Consider the following 21,587-nt stretch of genomic DNA (forward strand, 5'->3'; position numbering starts at 1 on the left):
CACGCGTAGTCTTCCCTCCGCAAGATAGACGGAAGGTACGAGGTCTCCTCATGGAGTATTTGTGTCGACCGGCACCTCCCGAGAGCACATAGTTCTGTTGTCAGATATTCCGTAACGATACACGTTCTTGTCGATGCTCACGAATGCAAGCGAGCTTGACGAACTGTCACTGCTGGTGGGATTATTGTCGTTGTCGGCGGTGTTTGGAGGAAGGGGAAGCGACGACACAAACTCTTGGCAGATTTGGCGGGGCATTGAATGCTGCCTGTCGCTGCCACGAATTGTCTGGCCTTACGTACCACCACCGCTCGGCGACCACGGCGACCCCTTCGCGCAGCTGCCTGCATCCTCTGGCTTACTCATCTCACTGATGCTTCATCGCACCTGTCGCTCATAGCGGATCTGCCACGGTCGGAGTTTGAGGGAGCTGCTTTAGAGCAAGACACAGCAAGATGGCGCCGCAAACGCCGGCTGTTGTCATGGACAAGTATGCGTCCGTAGTGACACCGACTCGAGTCCCTACTAACGTTACTATAGCGGTACAGGCTACACCAAACTCGGTTTCGCCGGTAACGACTCACCCTCCTTCGTCTTCCCAACCGCAATAGCAACCAAAGGCCCTGCGGGCGGGGCCGGCGGGACAGGCTCCGGACGACCAGCTGTAGCGAGCAAACCCAATTTCTTAACGGGCGCCGGCAGTGGTGGAGGTGGCAATCTCTCAGCAAAGCGAGGCACAGAGGACTTGGACTTCTTCATCGGCGACGAGGCGCTCGCTGCGGCAGCAGGACCTGGCTATGGCTTACACTATCCCATACGGCACGGTCAGATTGAGAATTGGGATCAGATGGAGCGGTTCTGGTCGAACAGCATCTTCAAGTACCTGCGCGTAGAGCCGGAGGATCATTACTTCTTACTCACCGAGCCACCGCTAAACCCGCCGGAGAACCGAGAGAATACCGCCGAAATCATGTTCGAGTCTTTCAACTGCGCTGGACTGTACATCGCGGTGCAAGCGGTATTAGCATTGGCAGCATCATGGACATCATCAAAGGTGCAAGACAGGAGTCTGACGGGAACGGTGATAGACAGTGGTGAGGGCGTAACGCACGTCATACCAGTCGCAGAGGGCTATGTGATTGGGAGCAGCATCAAGAGCATACCGATCGCAGGTCGGGACATCACATATTTCGTGCAATCACTACTACGAGATCGAGGCGAGCCGGATAGCTCGCTGAAGACGGCGGAGCGGATAAAGGAGGAGTTTTGCTACGTATGCCCGGACATCGTGAAAGAGTTTGCGCGCTTCGACCGCGAGCCGGATGACAGGTTCAAGAAGTACGAGGTGCAGCAACCGGGTGGACGCAGCGTGGTGTTGGATGTCGGGTACGAGCGGTTTCTAGCACCCGAGATCTTCTTCAACCCGGAGATATACAGCTCGGATTTCCTTACGCCGCTACCCACCATCGTGGACACAGTCATTCAGACCTCACCGATCGATGTGCGAAGAGGGCTGTACAAGAACATTGTGTTATCTGGAGGCTCAACGCTATACAAAGATTTTGGCAGACGGCTACAGCGCGACATCCGACATCTCGTTGACGCTCGCATAAAAGCATCAGAAGCCAGAGCGGGCAATGCCGCGAAGTCGGGTGGGTTGGACGTCCAGGTCATCACGCATAGACGGCAAAGACACGGTCCGTGGTTCGGTGGCTCTCTGCTCGGTCAAACGCCAGAGTTTAGGAGTTATTGCCATACCAAGGCAGAGTACGAAGAGATCGGACCAAGCATTGTGCGAAGGTTTGCTCTGCTTGGCGGTCCGGGCAGTACATGAGCCCGGCCATACGCAGGGAGTCGGTACCGATGCCATATTGCATTCCTCGAAGCGCTCCCGCATACCGCGTACCATGGTGTCGGTGGCGACTATTCTGTCAGACGCTTTGCCGCATCTCCATGTCGTGTGCGGGTTCGACTGATCCTGGTGGCACCAGAACGAGTATATACGCAGTTCAGGCTGTGCTCTATACCACTGGCCCCAGCAATAGGCGCCAACTATATTCCGAATGGCATGCTCCCGGTACAAAAATTGGCATGGTTGAAGACACGGGATTGCGAAGTATATACCGCGTTCCAGCGCCATTGTTCCGGCTTTGACGTCAAAATCGTTGTCGTAGTGTATGTAGACAACACCTGATCGATGATGAACAATTGCGCCGCATATGAACCTTTCGAGAGATGCTGTCAACATTGCAGACTGCCGGCCTAAGATCTGAGTCGGATGTCATGCAGTCCACCACCGCCCAGCTTTCAATGACATGCATGACATCGTCAGCGGCTCCTAGCTCTGAACGAAATAACGCAATCCATCTGACAGCCGTATTTCCCACCAATCATTGCAAGCGTTCTTGAGCCGGAAGAAGACTCCATCGCGGACTAAAGCGTGCCGCGTGCCTGCCGAGGCCCAGAACGAGGTCCAAGTCTGGGGCTGCAAATAGTCCCGCGTCTTCCGTTTACCCACCCCTTCCGAGCTGTTCAGACGGCTCGTGTGGTGAAGGAGGTCCGGCATCGCCAATTTGTCCTTCCGGGAACTGCGCGCCTTGATCACTGGAGTCAATGTAGCTTCGCACTCTATGATCGACGGCAGCAAGACCCGTTACTCGGACCGTGTGCTCATCGGGATCGGACACTGGTCCGGCATATACCGCATGGTTTAACAACGCACGGCACGCTGTTCCCGATGGGTTTATAGATGCGCCTGCCCGTCTCCCGCGCCAGTGCCCTTCCTCCGGGGTTGTTCGCGCAGCAATAGTCGTCTCATTCCAGATTGCGAAGCACTTCACATTGCGTTCCTTCGCAGTAATACGGACTTCTCCTGGCCTTCATCCTGGATCAATCACCCGTTCGGCTTGCCGAGTCGCTACCCGCAACAGTACCCGAGATCGCTAAGCCAATACCCGGCACTATCGCTTCAGCTGAGCAGCCAACCTTCAGCGCTGCCGGGCCCTCGCCGCCCAGGCAAGCGCAGACGTCGTCCGGCCGAATGCGCTCCAGCATAGCCTGCATTCGCTGCCGGCGCAGCAAAGTCAAGTGTCTGAACAATGGCGTCGGGACGACGTGTCGGTCTTGCGAGAACTCGGGCAGAGAGTGCACGTATCCTCCGCCTGTACCTACGGGCAGTAGGCGGAGGGATAGTCCACCCGGCAAGCCGGACGGTGCTGCGGATGGAGAGAGACGGCAGAGACCAAGGAAGGTTACGCACACGCTCGCTGCGAACCCGTCAATTGGCTTGCGGGAGTCGCCACGGCCACTGCTCGATGCGCTGGATCCTAGGGTGCTCACGCCGCAGGTGTGGCAGGAGCTGTTCGACATCTTTCAGGTGCACTACGCAGCCGACCTACCGTTCTTGCACCCACCGACCTTTTTGAAGCCATTGCGGCAAGCAAGCATGCAGCCACCACCAACCTCGGCGATGTTGTCAGAAGCGACGGCTGCCGCGAGACCGCCCGGTTCACCTGACTTCCTGCTTGCTTTCTTAGCATTGACAGCACGGTATCACCTTAGGCTGGTTGCCCACCACTCGCCGGCGACCGCAACACGGCCCAGCAACCCGCTGATTGCCTCGGAATACTACGCTGCAGCGGCGAACGAGCGTCTGGCGACGAGCTTCACCGACAATCAAGTGAACGACCTTGAGCGCACGCAGGCCATGCTCATGCTCGGACTGCACGAGTGGGGCATGTGTCGCGGTGCAAAGGCTTGGATCCTGGTCGGCATGGCGATTAGGGCAGCGCAGGCAATGGGTTTGCAGTACGAACTTGATCTGGACGATGAGCCCCTGTCGAAGTCGCTCGCGTTGAACACAGAAGCGGAGCGCATGGGACTCGATGCTGGCCGCAGAGATTCTGCCGATAGTCCGAAGACCGGGCAGGATGCATTTGTGCAACAAGAGGTCAGACGGCGTACTTTTTGGAGCTGTTTCATCATGGACCGCTATCTCAGTAGTGGCAAATACCGACCGCAGATGCTGCATGCGCAGGAGCTGCGGATACAGCTTCCTGCTAGCGAACGGTCGTTCATGTTCGCGGAGAAGGTGCGGACGTTAATGCTTGGTGAAGAGGAGTCTCGAGCAACTTCAGGCAAGCTCAGCAACGGCGCCTTGCACGATGGCGACGACAGAGACCGTTTGGAGGCTGGCGCCGACGAAGGGTTGGTAAGCCGCTACGTTAGGATCCTTGAGGTCTACGGGAGAGTCATGCGGTGGTCCTGCGCGGGAGGCAGAAGGTTAGTCGTCTTGCTAATTCCGGAGCGCTCATGCTAACTCATGGCTAAGGATCGAGCGACTGCCGCCGTGGGATCCACAATGCGAATGGCACAAGTTGCGCCAGCTCTGCCTCGACTTCAGAGCAAGCCTACCACGACAACACACCCTAACGCCACAAAACACTCAAGCGCACATCTCGCTAAAGACATCAACGCCATACACGCTGATACACACTGTCTACCTTCTATGCCTCGTAATGTTACACCGACAATACGTACCATTCTTACCAATACAGTGCTCAAGGCCGGAGGGACCGCTAGACCAGCCAACGTTTCCTCCAGAGAGATATGATATACCGCCCGGTTTCTGGGACGAAAGCGCGCGTGAACTGTTCAAGGCGGCCCGCGGCATTATGGATCTCGTGAGAAGCTGCCAAGAATGGAACGCGCTTGTTGAGACGCCTATTGTGGGCTTCGCAATCTATACCGTGGCCTTTGTTGGCTCGTACTGCATCAACTTTCCATGGATGGATCCCGACGGCTATCTGTGCACACAGCCGCGACCAGATGGATTAATGCAGTCCTATGGCGATGACTCCCGGCCTGGCGGGGGTAAAGGCTTTGAAGCGGCGCGGAGGGCGCTGGAGATAATTGGCCAGATGCGACCGAGATTACGGATGGCGGACGGTTGGTTCGCGACGATAAATCGTATGCACAAGTATCTGAGGCGCATGAAAAGCGATTATCGGAAGAACATTCACAATCTTGAGCCGAGCTCGTCTGGCAACGAAGCGGGCTCGACGCGCCGTCTGAGTCTACGCGAAGGTGGCGTGGGTGGAGGCCTCGATGAGTGGAGATTACTCGAGCGAACGCTGGTTGAGTTCGGAAAGCTTGAGGATCAGGATGTGGAGATGACTGACGCAGGACTAATGCCGGGTGCGAGAAATGCTGATGCTCTTTACGAAAATAGTAGTGCTGGCACGACTACGAAGAGCGAGGAGGGCGAGCAACAGGCAAGCGCAGAAGGTGGGCCGTGGACCGCCATCAACGCAACGAACGGTGTTCAAGCAAACGGGCAGACAAGCGCGTCCACTCCGAGTAGTGCTCAATTCCGCAGCTACGAGTCTTTTCCGTCGCAGTATTCGACCGCACCTCACCAGCAAGCGCTAGTCGCACATGTACAGCAACAACAGCAGCAGCAAGCATCAAATCACCCACCTCTTCTCAATAGCTTTCGACCCACCTTCGCAAAAGAAAGTTCAGCCTACGCAGGTGGCCCGCCGAGCATGGCTTCTCCAGCATCACACACAGTAACGACGTCCTCACATGGCTCTCCGGTTCATGAACGTCATCCCTCCGCAGCCTACGGCGGCTGGACACCTCAGAACAATAGCTCATATCACATTCCCACGCCCAACTCAGGCTACTCGGTGTCCAACAGCGCCAATCAGCAACCAACACCACTGCACCCCGGTTCAGCCTATCCAACACCGCAGCAATCATACTACCAGAGCCAACAGCATCTCCATCCGGCATCTCTACTTCAGGAAGCCGTAGCGCCACCTCTGGCGCACCGGCCGTGGAGCGAATATCAGAAGGCAGCATGGATGACCAACCTGCAGACTAGTATTGGTTCCGATGACATCGCAGTCTTCACTGACGGGAGTACCATCGCAGATTGGGTGTCGCGGGAGGATGGAAATGGTCACCCCGGCTGGCTTAACCAGATCTTCGGCGGTACGGGCACGCCTCATTATTAAGAGCTGACGCCTAGTGAGCATTTATGTCATTTTGAACGAGCAATGTATACTACAACGGTAAGACTAGAAGGCGGACAGCGCTTACTTCTTGGAGGGTACGCATGTCGGGTTATTGAGGGCGGATATGACAACCATGATCACGACCACGAAGGCATTTGGCCTTCCATTTGGCGCATATGGCTAATGTTAATGTAGCATGATTTGAAATCCGACTGTACATACAGTAATCTTCGCATAGAAGCGACTTATTGAACGCCCAAATGCGTGCATTGCGTTATCATTCTTATCACTCTTCACATCAAGCATCCATTCTTGCGGCTCGTGTGCAGTTCCGACATCCCCAGTCCTCTTCTCTTACCGTTCGCTTCTTCATGCACTTCAGCCATCCATTCATACCAAACCTTCCGATCGTCCGTCTGCCGCCACATACTCACCTCCAGCTCCGCGCCATCAGGCACATACAGCGGCGTCCTGAATGGGAAGAAGATCGGGAACCAACTGATCATGTCTTTGCTCTTCTCCGCCATCGTCACCGGATTGGTGGACAGCTCGACTTTCTGCCCCGTGGAGGAGCTGTGGTAAAGCACCGTTTCGAAGTAGCCGGCCAGACCGTGACAGAAGCCGCGGTTGTCGCATTTAAAGCGGAGTTGGCATGACCGACTATTGTGCTCGTTCGTACCATCACCGCCAACACCGCCGCCCGCATCGATCATGCCGCCCGCACGCTTCTGGGCTTGTACCAGTAAAGTGGCGGGTGCAGGGTGTGCGAAGGACCATGCTTCCTGCACATCTGGGCCGTGCTGCTCTTCAGCTGTCTCGGGACTGACAGCGAGGTAATCGTACTGGTGCAGCATGACGACGTATGGCAGCTCCCACTTGTCACTGGTGACATCCAGTGAACTGCGACTGAGCAAGTCCGCATGCAGTTTTGGAGTGGCGATAGGAGTTAAATGCGCGCTATAGCTTTGCGGGATACTGATGCCATGGACTGGGTGAAGAACGTGTTGTACGCCGTCCAAGCACTCTGGCGAGAGCTCATTATCTCCAAAGGAACCGAGCAGCTCTGAAACAAGGATGTCTACTGTGTTTGTCCGACCGGCCAGCCCAGGCGGGCCGGACCAGCTTCGCATGTCAGACTTGGCGAGATTGACTTGATTGTTCCAAAGCGGGTCACTTCTGTTGCGTTTCTGGAGCAGAACATAGGCGTTTGGATTCTTCTCCACTGCCCAGCAGTCAACAGCAACGCCTGTCTTCTGGCTTGCTTGCAGCACTCGTGTCACCAGCGGCCCTCTGCCGGCACCCACAACGGCCACAATAACGGCCCTTTGGTTGCCGAAGCGTGCATCCAGATCTTTCAACGCCAATGCAATGGCACGCTCGTACCATTCATACTTGATTGGGTCTTTCTCGAAGACCTCGTAAGTGATGGACTCGAGATTATCCGTCAGCGGCTGTAGTGGAGACTGCATGTAGTCTTGGTAGCCCTGTCCAAAACGTTCGATTGGTGATCGTAAGGGCTGGGTCTGCTGCAAGTGACGCATATATTGCAGATGGAGAGTACGATCCTCTTGACCTGCAGGCTGCGTGGCGGCCTCCGCGGGTGTTGGATTCATAATCCGTGACTGGCTTGCTGCACCGTCTCCAGCTGTAGATAAGTGTGCCACATTGCTTAGCAGCAACAATGGCGCGAAGCGTAGACGGAGAAAGCGGCTTAGATACTGTTGGAGGGCATTTGACAAAACGGGATAGCCTTTGCCATTACGGATGAAGCTGGTCCGTGGCAAGGAGAGCATTCGAACAGGCTCCGAAAACCAGCGTGACTGCAACGACAGTGGTGGCAGCTGGCGTGGCAACTCAAGCGCTGAACGGAGGTGTTAGCTGTGTATCATAGAGGCATCGTCGAGCTTAGTCGTCATACCTTGCCATGCAGATCAACCGTTCTCGGAGCCGGCGGGTCAGGAATATTATGAGTGAGGCAAAGGAGGAGAATAGAGAGGAGATGATGTGACTAGGGGCTTGTCGCGTACCGATTGAGAGCTTTGAGTTGTAATTACACATCGAGCGGATCGTATTCCACACGTCCCAGCTATTGTACTCATTTGGGTCATCCTCATCCATCTCGGTTCCTTTCACATACTGCGGCCTGACCAGTTCCGCCAGATGGGTGTGTTCATCACTGATATCTTGCTCGAGCTCACCGCTCACAGGCAGCAACAAATGGATCTGCAGGTACGGGCTGACTCCAAGCAACTCGAGTACTGCGCGTCCATACTGGGATATGCTTGCATGATTCAATGGTCCGCGAATAGCAATATTGCTAATGCCACAGAAGGCTGCATACGCAACTTCAAGATTGAGCACTTGCCGACTAATATGAGCAATCAATGGATCCGGGGAGCCCACATCGATCCACGGGCTTGCGAAAGCGACAAGGGAAGATGTGCCCTCTCCCGGACTCAGATTAGTATGATCAGGCGCCAGTGGCGCCAAAAGCGGCAGTGGGACACCTTTCGCCTCGGGAGCCCGCGTTAATGAGGTGACATATTGCTCTATGACCGAGAGAACATGCGACTGGAAGCCTCCATTGGTGACTGGTAATGTCACCAGATCGTAGCCGGCCTCCTGTGCCTGGGCTAGCAAGACGCTGGGCGACGTTTCGTCTCGCTGGGTGTCGTGGTGTCCAACGTAAAGCGGTGTGGCCGCCTCCTCGGAGGGCAATAACTGACCACCTTGCGAGAGGGTCATTGTAGCATCCTCTACGCTCTGGATGTAGTATCTTCGGTGCAGATCTTGGAAGATAATTCAGTGGAAAGTCGAGAACAATGAAGTGGCTGATTAGTCATGGTCAATGTCGCAACTTTCGCAGTTATTCCATCTCTTTGGCACATTACATACAAGAATTCCGGGATAGTCATTGTGCATTGCAGAGTATAGATGGGCAACACGTAAAGACGAGCTTCGCCTACGCCTCGAAACACCGTCGCCTTACTATCTACCGCAGATCGTAGACTTTCCCAAGCTACCATCTAACATCTAATGATTGCTGTGGGTATTGCAAATCTTGCACACACACATACCATTTATTCATTCCTCTGCCAGCTCACCGAAGGGCAAACAGGCTTGGATTCAACGTCCAGGTCGGCTGGCATCCCATGTTGCCAGTCCACCATGGTCATTATGCCTCAGCCTTCACGGCAGTTCGGCCCCTCGGTCTTGCTGGCCCAGGTACCTCTCCACCTCCTCACTCCGATAGAAAGCATTCCTCAATGCTTCAGCTTCCTTCTGCTTCGCCTTCTCCAGTAATTTCACCTTGCCAGCGTCTAATTTCGCAGGCCTTTCCGACTTCTTAACCTTCTCACGATTTGCACCCAAGCCTAGCCTATCTGCGTTCTCGACGGCTTTGACTGGGTGCAAGCGTCCATCACCTGCTGCACCCAGTCCAAGCCTACTGTCAGGATCCCATCCCTGCCTCTCGAGCACGGCGAGGCCTTTGCGTGTACGGTCAACGTCTGATGGCGGGTGCGAGTGCTGGAGGCAGACCTGATGCGCTATGCTAGTCTTGTGACGGGTGGCATCGGATACGGCTACTGGAAGGTGGCAAATGTCGCACTCTGCGTCTCGTGCTACGGCTTTTGCTGAGCCACCATCGACATTCTCTAGCGATCCCCCGGTAGCCTCCGGAGACTGCTGTCCCTCGAGTGACACTAGGTTCTCCTCATGCGCAGTCGTTGCTACTTGTGGCCTTTTCAGCACAATGGCAAGGTATCTATCCGCCGCGGATGCTACCGATGGTGATGGTAAGCTTCGTATGCTAGTCCCGGGTGTAGAGGGTACGAACTGAATGCGCTTGCGCTTTACACCAGAGCCGAAGTAGCGCTGGTCGCGCAGAGGAATCTCGTATTCATCGTCGTCGAGGTCAGTCATACTTGAGTGAGCTTGCGGGTAGGTGGCAATGCGTGAAGGAGAGTGGTTGCTGTCCGTGTACGAATGTGTTCCTTACTCTGCCACGTGCTCGGCTCGCGGATGCTGCGCGCCTCCGCAACTTAATCGCTTGCAGGCATCACTACATGTACAGGATCGCATAGGTTTCGATGCCGCTTATGTCTTATGTCCCTTGCTCACCACCAAGCATAACGACCATCCGTTGCACATAGTGATCTCCAGGTTTCGCACGATGTCGCATACCTCTCCGCGCCAGCTACTCCTCCTCGCGGACCACCTCAAGCTGTCCCTACTCGAGCGCCAGCGTGCCGTCTCCCTCAACATCGATGCCGGCAAGCAAGACGCGCAGATTACCCGCTCACTAGAGGATCTGCATGACGGTCTTGAGCAGTTAGAAGCACATGCTCGCGATCATGAAACGCCAGAAGAGAATGACTCGGACCTGTCACGGCTCAGGAAACAGTATAACGAGCTTTATGCGCATTTCCACGGCACAGCGCCTACTTCATCCGAGCTGAAACGGCCAAACGACGCCAACCTTAAGCAAGACTTTGACGCCGCTATAGCAGCTCCACAGCCACGGCGTAGCAAGAGTGTCCGTTTCCGGGACAACCCTGACGAAGATGACCCCGAACATCAAGCCAACAGAACGGCCCTGCTCGCTGAGGGCGAGCGATACAGAGACGAACCGCAAGATTCCAATCAGTCACAGATGGACAATGAGCAGATTCACGCTTATCATAAGCAAGTCATTCAGGATCAGGATCAGCAGCTGCAGACGCTCGGTCAAAGCGTTAGCCGACAACGTATGCTTGGTATCCAGATTGGCGACGAACTTGACGAGCATAATGTCATGCTTGACGATGTGGAGAGCGGCGTCGACAGGCATCAGAGCACACTCGACAGAGCACGCCGGAGGCTGGAGAACGTAGCGCGCAAGGGCCGGCAAAACTGGAGCTGGGTCACTATCGGGATACTGATATTCATCTTGGTCCTGCTCATCGTAGTACTAAAGTGAGAGGAAGCAAACGAGTCAACCGAGACGTACTACAAACAGCTTCTATATCGGATTCGCCACCCGCTTATACAAGCTTGAAGACTATCCTCGCGACACCCGCGGTCCGCATGTCTTCCACCCGGATGAAGCCTTCGGGTATAGCGCTCACCGATGTATCGACAACACATGGCCACGCCATCGGCGTTTGGCTGGTTTCGAGTGTTCCGTGACCGGACGCTGGCGATACGGTACATGACCACTGAACAGCACGCACGCCGAGTCTCTCGGTCTTGCTGCAGGCGAACGCAGGCCCATCACCTGGACCCCTGTGAGAAGCCCGGTTATCAACCTGTTTTGCTGACAACATGAATGTGAAGACGGTGCGCGTGGCGCAAGTGGCGACGCCCAAAATTAGAGGGTGCACATTTCGGTTGAGCAACGTAGACCACCACCTTCAATGTAAGGCGACACCGCCGTTTCTGCGGCGTGAGTGTATTTACGAGGACGAACCCACAAAGTCCGAGCAGGTGGATAGGAGTGGCGATCATTCAAAGCGCGCAGAGGCGCATGATCGACGTTGAAACAACGACAAGCTACAAGCACCAAGCTACAAGCATTCAAGCTTCGGCGCCCAACCTTTCAAGCTCCTCTCTCCGTTCCCTATACAGCTCCTGCGCCTCTCTCTCCTTCCGCCTCACGAACGCAACCTCTTCCCTCAAACCTTCAAGCCTCTCCTTGACGCCGGCCTCCTCAGCCACAAGCGCGTACCTTGCTGTATCGCCCTCCCTCCTCACATCCTCCAAGGTTGCAGCCGCAGCCTCAATCTTCTTAACAAGCACTTTCTGCCTCATCACATACCCGCCCTGAATCTTGGCAAGCTTCTTCTCAAGCGCCGCGCCTCGCTCCGCAGAAACGGTGAGGCCATCGAGAACCTGATCGAAACTCTCGCTGAGAAGTTGCGTCTCGTCAGCCTCGTCTTCGGCGTAACCGGCGAGTCCAGGCAACAAGCTGGCAGCGTGCGTGGCTTCCCACTCTTGCTGGAAAGCTCCGCCGAACAAAGCTCGATTGGCGTCGTGACCCATTTCGAGAATCACTTCCATATTCGCCTTTTGCAAGGCTACTTCGTCCAGCATCTCCACCGGCCGCGGTTTGCCACTCACATGCGCGCCACCGAAATGCAACGCATCGTGTGCCATTAAGCTGGCCATCTCCTCGGCGATGAGTCTTTCGATAGGATCCTCAATGCTACGAGCACGATCAAGCAGCGCTGTAAAGTCGACAACCTTCGGCCTCGGCAAGCCTCTCTGCACGACCTGCGTTTGGCGTCTAAGCTCCCCCAGCGCCTGCGCATGCGCAGTTTCCGCATCTCGCTTGTCGCGAGTCGCAGCGTCTTCCTCGCTTGGCTTCAACGAGGAGATAGCCCCTTCGTCGCGCTCCTCGGGCAACTCAAGCTCCCACTCCGTTTCTTTAGGCCTAGGCAGACTTGCAAGCTTCGACTTTAGGTTATTACGAGCAAGACGGACGTCGCGTGGTGTTTGGCTAACAAGCTGCATGCCGCCTTCGTCATCATTGAGCCGGAAGTTGTCGCGTGGTGTCCGCAATGGCGTCGCAGCAGCTCCACCACGCGGCGTGGTTCCATTGAAACCGTTGCGCATCGGCGTTGCAAGTGGGTTAGGCGTAGCTAGAGTCTTCTGGGACGGGGCAGCACCTTGGTAGCCTGTTGTTGCGTCATCTTCAGCTAAAATCGTATTGTCGCCACCGAGTAGCGCTGATTGCGTCTCTGTACGGGCCCTTGCGTTGCGGAGTTCGTTAGAAATACGGTCTTCGCCCTGCGGAGCGCGTGGCGTACGAATAGGGGTGGCACCGATGGTGTTGGAATAGTTGGCCATGAGGCCTCTTGTGTCACCGTCTTCTCCCGACATGAGAGCACGATCGCCGGACAGGCCCATCTTCACAATATCTTCCAACTCCGCCTCGCTGACTTGTGGAGCCGGCAGGGTGAGACCCCTTCGTTTGCTACTCTGCTCCGCTTCCCGTATTCGTTGGAGTTGATCAGCCTTCGCAGCCGCAGCAAAAGCAGATGCACCGCCATCTTTCTCGTTCTTTCTGCGTTTTGGTTCCTGGCCTTCAACACCATCGCCCGGCTCACCCTTTCGTTTGTTCGCTAGCTGCTGCCTCCGCGGATCGAACATCTCACGCTGCTTCTCGTTCTGATCGATCTCCTCCTGCGTGTCGTAAAATCCAGGTGCCGGCGCCTTCTCGAAGGGTATGTCCGCGTTGTAATCCATCTGGCCCTTCTTCCGCGTCACCACCTTGACGTTAATACCTGCACTCTTCAACTCTCTCCGCTTCTGCAGCACGGCCATCCTTCGCGACTCCTCCAGCTGTCTTTCACGCGCTTTCCGCTTCGCTTTCTTACCCTGCGTGTTCGCCAGACGCGCACGGGCCTCGGACAGCATCTCTTTCTCATCCTCGTCCATATCTATTGTGTCAGGTCGTGCTGGTTTGCTTTCGGGATCCGGATCCAGCTCTCCAGGGCGTAGTCTCCTCACATCATCCGCACTCGGCGCGGCCGTTTCTCCACCTTCTGGCCCTCCCAGCGCGAGCTCCGCTGCAGTCTCCCTTGCCTCGGCCTCATCGAGCAGCTTCTGATACCTTTCCAGACATTGCGTCGCTGTCCTCCCTACAATCGGCGCAATGGTCCGCCACTGCGTCGGCATTAGCTTGGCCAAGTGCAGCAGCTTTTCGTCCTCTTCGCGGCTCCATTCGATCTTTCGAATTCCCGGATCCAGCCATTCTGACCATCGAGCCTTGCACTGCTTCGGGGTCTTGCGGGCGAGCAGTGAAGACACTCGCGCCCATTGATTGAGGCCATACTTGGAGACGGCGGCCTTTAGGATTTCGTCCTCGATCTGGGCCACAGAGTCAGCGCACAGTGCGAGGGTTTTGGAGAGCTATGTAGGTAGAGAATTTACGTTCGTCCACACTCCGCCCTGTATCGCGAAGTTGTCAGCGTTATAGCGAGCAACAAATAACAGTTGGCGTCAAGCAAACCTTTACCACGGGCATGGCTAACCCCAGCAGAATTTGTAACGGACGAGTGTGATGCGAACGTCGTCAGGCATCGGTCTGTGAGTAAAGAGTTGTCCTGTCGACTCCGTCTAGCGCAACCTAGCCCGCTTTCTCTCGCCGGCAGTGAATGCGATGTAGAAGTCGAGAGCGAGCGAGCGACGGAAGATGTCCGGCTGAGTCATGGTTCGAGTTAGGATCAGCGTTCCGAGTCATGCAATATATGGCGTCAGACTTACATCCATTTCTCATTGAAGATCACCATTCAGTGTAATGACTTATCCTTCCCTTCCAAATACGTGACTTGGACGCGTGATCGGTTCAGCCATAGGTATTCACAATGCTTGCAGCGTCGCGATCAGCTGCGCGTGGTCTGCTCAGCCGCCAGGCTTACCGTGCTTCATCAACAGCAAGCACACAATCCCGTGCTCCAACGGACAAGCAGCAGATCGACCAGAAGGCAGAAGCTTCGTCTGTCAAACAGCAGGCTACGAAAAAGAAGACCCAGGCGGAGCTGGACGAAGAACTCCGCCAGAAGCTTGCTGGTATTGCCGGAGACGGTGGCGAAGCAGGCGTTGAGTACGAAAACGGCCAGCCAGTTGCGATGAAACGCAGCGTCAAGTCGAACATGTTCAGGTACATCTGATCGAGGTCTTTATCAACCGGACTACGAGGTGAATCACGAGGATCGCTAATCTGTCATGATTGAGCAAGCCTGGACCGGAAATTGTACCAGCCCAAGACTGCGCGTTCGCAGCGCCGCTCGAACCCTGTAGAGCGTGGAAAGAGTGCATCGCCAGGAACCGAATGTTTGGGTAGGCGCTCGCAAACTAGCACCTTTTCGAAGGATCCAGTGGATCAATCATTATCAGCGATGCCATGGTGACAACTACTGAGTCCGTCAACGCGTTGACCCGCCAAGCACCACGGTCGAGGACTGGCCGGCATTGAGTCCTGCTTCAGTGTAGGAATATGGTCAGCGAAAGCAGCGAGCAGTGGTTGTAGCGGTTGCAGTGGTTAAGGTGGAAGGTTATCAGTCGGACCTTCCCACGTAGAAAGACGGCTCTAAGCAGGGTCTTCGCTCGCTATGCAGTCACCCATCCAGCGCTGTGCAGCGCGCATCTACGTACTCATCAGGTCATTACGGCATATCGTGCGCTCAAGCGCTCAGACTCCTCAACTTTTCCATCTCTTCCTCTGTCAGCGCCTGAAACACCTGTCCGAACTCCGGCCTGGACGCTTGCTCCTTGAAGAAATGCAGCAGCAACGCTTGCGTCTCGTCATCTCTTCCTCTCGACGGACCTTCGTCGTTGTCACCCAACGCCATCAATTGCGCCTTCGTCATACCGGAACCGAGATCGACGAAGTCATTCGGATCGTCCTCCCACTCGCCTTCGTCGTCTCCGTCTTCCTCGAACTCAGCAGCATCTGCGGTGTCCAACGCACGACTGGAGCCGGAGGCGGAGAGCAGCTCCTCAATTAAAACTTTGACGATCTTAAGTTGCGCAGAGATCATGGTGTATTGCTCGGGCTGCTGACGGGCGCGGGAGCGGGTCATGATGCGGTTGCTGTCTGTCTTCGACACGATCAAGTCACCCTTGACGCGGATCTGTTCGATGCGGGGGTCGTGGAGGCTGTAGAGCTTTGTGAGGGCGGCCACGCTGCACTCACTCGTCAGTAAAATATGCACAGTACTTGTCTTGGAAAACCATGCTTACTTCTGCCGTATGTCGTCGTATCCAGCAAATGTGATGGAGTTTTCTAACCACTTGCTCATGACGACCTGCAGCCCGCTGTCGGCCCCAATACGCACGTCTGCCAGGAAGCTAACGACATCCTGAGCCGCGGTAAGTGACAAGCGTGCAAAGACAAGAATCAGACTTTGTATGAAAGCCGCCTGCTCGGCAGTAGCCAGCCTTGCCGCGACTGCCCGTAGCAGCTGCATCAGATACGGACCTAGTCTGTCCGAACCAGCCTTCTCCACCACCTCCGCAGCCAGACCACCAACTTCTGCAGCGCCATTGTCATCCACAGCTGGGTTCAGCAGACGATCAATGATGACGAGTACAACCTCCAGGCCATGCTTTCCGGCTCCATCCTGGAAGTTGAAGACTTGCTCGGGGTCGTGGTGCAGCATATGCTTGATCGCAGCGGTTGCAGACTTGAGCAGCTCCTCATCCTGTGAACCTAGCAGTAGCCGGTTCAGCCTTGGCATGACTGACGCCACCATCCCTCGCGGTAGAGGCGATGAGCCGTTGGCCGCAAGCACGGAGAGCAATTCTGCGGCCAAATTCGCGAGCCCATTCTCTTCCGTCAGAGTCGCTACATCGAAGGCGCCCATCAGCGAGGGCAAGACCTTCGCTGACAACAGAGCAAATTCTTGACTTCCAGCGGCTGAGACAGTGCTCGCTACTTCCTCGAACGTCTCCGTTACGAGCAAGGCTATCTGGAAATTACTTGCGCCTCGGCTGGCGACCGTAAACAGAAGATCAATGCCACCATTGGAGAGACATGTGCTTGTGTCCTGCAGTATCGCATCACGCAGTGTCTCGATAATCGCGATCAGTAAATCGTCGCTATCTGCAAGGTCGCTCAGATCTTGTGTGTTTAAAAAGTTGGTCAGAGCTGCAATGATAGCAGCTTGCTTCGGCAGGGTGATCGTGGTGGGTAGTGAAGCCAGATAGTATTGCAGCGCTCGTATGCAGGAGACCTTGACAATCTCCGACGGGTCGCCATTGATCGCTTGCAATGAGGCTTCCATGAAGCTCGCCGCAACAGGTTGTAACGCATCGCCAGATGTGCGTGTAAGACTGCCAGCCACGAGGTAGCCTCTTGCGCGGAGGAAGACAGCTTCTTCCTGGACAGCATGCTGAATGAAGTCGACATAGCCTTTTGCAGCCTCGGCGCCTATCTTCTTCTCCACGTCTTGAAAGTCACCAAGCAGCTGGTTTAGAAGGTACAACGCCGCCTCCTTCAACTTCCAGTTTGCGTGCTCAGTGTACAGTGCACGCGTGTAAGCAAGTAGGCCTTCGACAGTTGCAGCATTAAGCCACTCGCCAAGCTTGATCACCAAGTCACCGCAAGCCGTTCGGGGCGTATAATTAGCGGTCACGTTGGCTTCCTCGGAGAGGAAGACATTGACATCAATGTCCCACAGTCCTTCTTCTTCCGTGGTTATCTGAGCATATGCAACTGCGATCTTCAGCACCTCGGTCATCCAACTGCCCGCCACAGAGCTTCGGTCCTGTAGCTGCTGTTCAAGCTCCTTTCGGACTGGCGGCGCACGTAGGCATGCCTGCATGAAGTCGAGCTCCTCAAGCACCAGAAAGTCCAGCGTGTACGGTAAACCATCGGCGTCTTCCAATCGACCTTGTCTGTCATCATCAATGTACATCTGCTGATACTGTGACTGCAACGTTGACAGCTCAGACCAGGTCGCAGAAAAGAGCGCTTGACTGTGAGGCGATAGCGCTGCAGGAAAGAGCGACCGTATTCGCATGAGCACTTTCACCACCTGCATTTTCAACGCCACCGAACCGCGGTAGAGCTCTGGTGCACCTGTAACTTGGTCCTCTTCCTCGTCTGAAGGTGCCGGTGGGAGTGAGACCTTTAGGGTACTGATGAAGAATGGCATCCAGCCACCCATCGCCCGTTCGGCGAAACCTTTGACCTCTGCCTTATGATCCTCCATCACCATTTCAAGGGTGTCGAAGCATGATCGAAAAACAGACACAGCCAGTGCGCGCATGGTAGGTGACCGGCGTTCGTTGACCGCCACGCCGTGCACAACTCGTACCACGTCTCCTGCAACTTTGAAGAACAGATCTTCACTGAAGCAATCGTCTACAAGCTCCAGCAGTACCTTCAGGGCACCGTGCAATTGCAGATCGGTTCCAGAAGCGACCACATTGAGTACGGTCGATAACAGGTCAGGCCACTCGTCCGGAAAGTCCGCAGTTGCGATCTTGCTTACGACAAGGCTTGCCGCACTTTTGACTTTTCTTTCGTCCCCTTCACTCAGTGCTAGATGCAGCAATCTCTGCCGTATCTGCACCTTTCGGCTATCGTCCGCGAAGAACTGGCCATTGAATTCGTCGAACTGCGGTGACCAGCAAGCCTGCACGAACAGTTTGAGCGTGAGCAGGGCTGATTGACGTATGTTCACAGGTACATCGCCATGACCAGCGATCGAGGTGAGGGCCAGTGGCAGTTCTGGATTGCTATAGAGCTGCTTGAGCTGCCACTCTGCGTTCGTCCTTGGCGCCTCTTGCGAGGATTGAGTTTCCGTGAGCAACCGGACGAGCTGTTGCTCCATGGCTGCCTTCCTCACACCACCACGCACCTGGGAGTTCTAGCTTAGTTGGACTTGGTCATGCGGCAACATCTGACAGGGTCTGATTGTGGCCGCTTTTGGAGAAATCACCCTTCTTCGCCGTCTGGAGTGAGCAGATGGCGCCGGCGAAGCAACCAGTCCCGCTGTCGCTGTGCTGAAGATTGCAGACTCGGTCAGGGTGGTAGCTACACTGGGTGCAGCTTACCGTTACAATTGGTTTCATGATGTCCTCAGATGTACTTCTCGCTGTTTCATATTGAGTGACTGTCAGGCAGCATCAATTGCTGCCTTACGCACGGATGATAGTGTGAGCTTGGATTAAGGGGTCCAAAGTCTTGTGCTTCCGTTCCACGTCAACATACGTGCATGCTAGTCCACCATGCTACGACGCTGAAACGCGCAAGGACGTTCGAACAGAGTGCTACACTTGCCTGTGGCCGCCACAGTCGGGACGGACGAGGAATGACAGAGGTCTTAACAAACCGCAATTAGCGTGGGGAAACGAGCGTTCACCCTTTTCACCCAACCCAGTGCGGGAATGAACAGTAACTTTGACACGGGACTATGATGGCTACAATGGCCCTCGTCAACCCTAAAGTTGTTGTTTTGATAGAATTTGGCTGGAATCGTAGTCACACCGATCTGATATCTCTATATGCGTACCTAGCCGCATAAAGTTTCACAAACACGGCACACACGGCGAAGACTCCGTGCTTCGAAGGCAATCATACGAGCGGACTACCATTAATAGTAAACTAATTTGATCCTAGATGTCATGCATTGTCAAGCGGCTCTATTCGAGTGGGCAGACAGCTACGATGCAAAGGATTGGCAGCGGCTACGGCAGTGCATCGCTCCCACTTTGATGGCAGGTTTTACGCTATACTATCCATCTTTCGCGCCCGGAGACCCATGCACTGCAGGTCGACTATATTGCACTTTTCAAAAACAGACTGTAGGAGGCCATGCTGGCGGAAGACTTTGTCGCCATGATCTCCGACGTGAACCTGTTGGGCCATCCTCACGTGAGGACGCAGCATTTCATCGGTGCCATATGATGGCAGCAGGAGTCCTACGGAAAGGTGATCAGCCATCAGCAGATGCACGCTGCTCACCAGAAATATGCCAATAACACTTGCTCGACGGTTGCTGTAAGCATAATGATGCGTACATCCTCTTGCATTGTCTGAGACGTAGCTAACCCTCCTGGCTATGGATCTGTAGGTCAGAGGTCATGGTCAAGGTACGTCTACCCTTTGGTATGAGAAGATTGGCGGCATGTGAAAATATGCTGGGGTGAAACCGCTCAATAGATGGAGTGGATATGATCTTGACAAGGATTTCAGCGGCCATTGACGGTTTCTAAGCAGGCGACTCTATTTGCCATAGCTGAGATGGTCCGATGAGCAGCGCACCATCGAATCGACGTAGGCTCCAACACTTGTGATGTGGAGGAGAACGTAGTGATTTGAGGGCCCATAGTGTCCTGCGAGGCTTTACGTAAACCGAGGATTTATAATTAGTGGCCTTAGGCACCAAATTTCAGAGACGGCAAGACTCCACCTTCGACAAGTGTTCCACAAGTTCAGGCATAACACGAGCGACGGGCTGCGGACGCCAGCGCTAGAATGAGGTGCTGTGACTGAACGGGTGATGACTGAACGGGTGATGACTCGAGTTGCCGGCAACAGCTGAGGGGCGCCTAACAGTCACTTTGTCTCAGCCTCCAGGCGATGGCGGCAGATGCACCAACATATCGAACGCTCGTCACAAGCTTTACAGACTTCCTCACTGTCGCAATCCATACTATCCTGTACGAGCGAGCGATCTACCCGGAAACATCGTTCCTCTTAGCGCGGAAATACAACTTTCCAGTGCGCCAAAACCGGCACCCAAAAGTATGTGAATGGATCAATGATGCTGTCGCAGCAGTCGAGAACGAGCTACTTAAGTGCACCGTGAAGCATATTGCTGTCGTGATCTACACCCCACAAAACCAGCCTCTGGAACGATACGTCTTCGATGTCTCCCGCTTCCCATCCCTCAGTGCCAAGGACGTGGACCTTCCGATGCAACGACTAGCAAATGGCGAGAGTATGCCTGTTCTTCCAAAAGTGGACATGGAGGAGCAGTTCCGCGCCACTATGAGCAAGCTGACCAACTGCGGTACCAAGCTGAAACCGTTACCCGACGCCTGTACGTTTACCATAGCAATCGAACTGAAAGTCGACAGAGAGGCACCCGTCAGTCATCCGCAGCCCTGGGTGCCTGTTCAGCCGCGGCTTGATGATGATGAGAAAGAGGTGTCGAAGTCGGCAAAGGCCTTGCCTGTACGAGCTGTTGCCGCCGGTGAGATGGTATTTGAGACCTGGATCGAAGAGACCAACTGGAAACCTGTGGAGAGCAGCACACCCGACAGTGATTCAGTAGGTACTCCAAAAAGCTAGCGACGCATGCCGCGCTCAGCCCTCCGCCTCTCTCGCTCGACCGCCTCCGCCTTTTTGCGTTGCTTGTGCGTTACCAGATCTCCATGTATGAACTCAGCGAGGCGCTTGACGTCCGAGCGCACAAACATGGTTGTCGCGATGTTTGACGTGAAGTAAGTCCCGTAGCGGACTCGTGGCAGGCCATTGATGTGAGCGAATCGAGGGTGGAGGTGCGGTTGGAGTTGATGGTTGCGCAAGTCGAATTCGGCTTTCGCGTCAGTTTTGGTGATCTTCTCCGGCCACCTTTGCTTGTCGCATTTGGCGCAGCACTTGAGGCTGCTTGCAAGAATCGCAGACCGCCGGGAAGTCTTGCCGCAGAAGATGCAGTGACGGCTGGCCCACTTTTGCACCTTGTGGAAATAGAAGCGCTTTTGTCGCGCGTTGATGGTCTTTGTCAGCCGCAGTCTCATGGTGGACTGATGGGCGCGGTGAAAATGCTCGGCCCAACTGTTGACATGGCTATGCAGTGACTGGGAGACATAGAGCAGCTTGCCAAGTTCGTGTAATGGCTGAGGCTTTGGAATTCCGGGATGGAAAGCATTGTCTGGCTGATGTGACGGTACAAGGTAGTCGAATATAGAATACAGCAGCTCTGCCGGAAGTGCTGTCAGGTAGTCCTTGCTTTCGACAGTAAGCTCCATACTCCTGTGCTTGTTTGCCGTCTCGTATGGTGGGACCAGAGGCATATGAGATTGTTTGTTGGTAGCTCTCACACCCGTGATTGACATCGGGCCACGAAGACA

General features: G+C 55.0%; 11 protein-coding genes across 11 annotated transcripts; 5 read left to right on the forward strand and 6 right to left on the reverse strand.

Annotated features, from left to right (window-relative positions):
• Positions 1-299: 299 nt before the first annotated feature.
• BAUCODRAFT_116529 (uncharacterized protein) lies at positions 300-1,831 on the forward strand (the record flags this gene model as incomplete). The annotated part of the gene is made up of 2 exons (XM_007682968.1): positions 300-487; positions 538-1,831. Exons 1-2 carry the CDS (start codon positions 453-455, stop codon positions 1,829-1,831), a joined length of 1,329 nt encoding a protein of 442 aa, XP_007681158.1. The 5' UTR covers positions 300-452.
• A 969-nt stretch (positions 1,832-2,800) lies between these two features.
• Positions 2,801-6,164, forward strand: BAUCODRAFT_300390 (uncharacterized protein). The gene is made up of 2 exons (XM_007682969.1): positions 2,801-4,278; positions 4,328-6,164. Exons 1-2 carry the CDS (start codon positions 3,038-3,040, stop codon positions 6,015-6,017), a joined length of 2,931 nt encoding a protein of 976 aa, XP_007681159.1. The 5' UTR covers positions 2,801-3,037; the 3' UTR covers positions 6,018-6,164.
• Positions 6,165-6,310: 146 nt separating this feature from the next.
• BAUCODRAFT_78806 (uncharacterized protein) lies at positions 6,311-8,762 on the reverse strand (the record flags this gene model as incomplete). The annotated part of the gene is made up of 2 exons (XM_007682813.1): positions 6,311-7,878; positions 8,045-8,762. The coding sequence occupies 2 exons, from the start codon at positions 8,760-8,762 to the stop codon at positions 6,311-6,313; spliced, it is 2,286 nt and encodes a 761-aa protein (XP_007681003.1).
• Positions 8,763-9,206: 444 nt separating this feature from the next.
• On the reverse strand, positions 9,207-9,941 carry BAUCODRAFT_79319 (uncharacterized protein; the record flags this gene model as incomplete). Its single annotated transcript, XM_007682851.1, has 2 exons — positions 9,207-9,626; positions 9,723-9,941. The coding sequence occupies 2 exons, from the start codon at positions 9,939-9,941 to the stop codon at positions 9,207-9,209; spliced, it is 639 nt and encodes a 212-aa protein (XP_007681041.1).
• Positions 9,942-10,093: 152 nt separating this feature from the next.
• Positions 10,094-10,977, forward strand: BAUCODRAFT_116542 (uncharacterized protein; the record flags this gene model as incomplete). Its single annotated transcript, XM_007682970.1, has 1 exon — positions 10,094-10,977. Exon 1 carries the CDS (start codon positions 10,192-10,194, stop codon positions 10,975-10,977), a length of 786 nt encoding a protein of 261 aa, XP_007681160.1. The 5' UTR covers positions 10,094-10,191.
• A 596-nt stretch (positions 10,978-11,573) lies between these two features.
• On the reverse strand, positions 11,574-14,025 carry BAUCODRAFT_27935 (uncharacterized protein; the record flags this gene model as incomplete). The annotated part of the gene is made up of 3 exons (XM_007682654.1): positions 11,574-13,910; positions 13,932-13,949; positions 14,011-14,025. The coding sequence occupies 3 exons, from the start codon at positions 14,023-14,025 to the stop codon at positions 11,574-11,576; spliced, it is 2,370 nt and encodes a 789-aa protein (XP_007680844.1).
• A 493-nt stretch (positions 14,026-14,518) lies between these two features.
• BAUCODRAFT_60358 (uncharacterized protein) lies at positions 14,519-14,671 on the forward strand (the record flags this gene model as incomplete). The annotated part of the gene is made up of 1 exon (XM_007682804.2): positions 14,519-14,671. A coding segment is annotated over one exon (153 nt), but the record flags the coding sequence as incomplete, so codon positions are not given.
• A 513-nt stretch (positions 14,672-15,184) lies between these two features.
• Positions 15,185-18,340, reverse strand: BAUCODRAFT_152059 (uncharacterized protein; the record flags this gene model as incomplete). Its single annotated transcript, XM_007682971.1, has 2 exons — positions 15,185-15,686; positions 15,744-18,340. 2 exons carry the CDS (start codon positions 18,338-18,340, stop codon positions 15,185-15,187), a joined length of 3,099 nt encoding a protein of 1,032 aa, XP_007681161.1.
• Positions 18,341-19,146: 806 nt separating this feature from the next.
• On the reverse strand, positions 19,147-19,606 carry BAUCODRAFT_38766 (uncharacterized protein; the record flags this gene model as incomplete). Its single annotated transcript, XM_007682702.1, has 1 exon — positions 19,147-19,606. A coding segment is annotated over exon 1 (214 nt), but the record flags the coding sequence as incomplete, so codon positions are not given.
• A 485-nt stretch (positions 19,607-20,091) lies between these two features.
• Positions 20,092-20,805, forward strand: BAUCODRAFT_78804 (uncharacterized protein; the record flags this gene model as incomplete). Its single annotated transcript, XM_007682812.1, has 1 exon — positions 20,092-20,805. The coding sequence occupies one exon, from the start codon at positions 20,092-20,094 to the stop codon at positions 20,803-20,805; it is 714 nt and encodes a 237-aa protein (XP_007681002.1).
• Positions 20,802-21,485, reverse strand: BAUCODRAFT_79033 (uncharacterized protein; the record flags this gene model as incomplete). Its single annotated transcript, XM_007682834.1, has 1 exon — positions 20,802-21,485. The coding sequence occupies one exon, from the start codon at positions 21,483-21,485 to the stop codon at positions 20,802-20,804; it is 684 nt and encodes a 227-aa protein (XP_007681024.1).
• Positions 21,486-21,587: the final 102 nt, after the last annotated feature.

This window comes from Baudoinia panamericana (assembly GCF_000338955.1).
Source record: "Baudoinia panamericana UAMH 10762 unplaced genomic scaffold BAUCOscaffold_14, whole genome shotgun sequence".
NCBI classification, from domain to species: domain Eukaryota; kingdom Fungi; phylum Ascomycota; class Dothideomycetes; order Mycosphaerellales; family Teratosphaeriaceae; genus Baudoinia; species Baudoinia panamericana.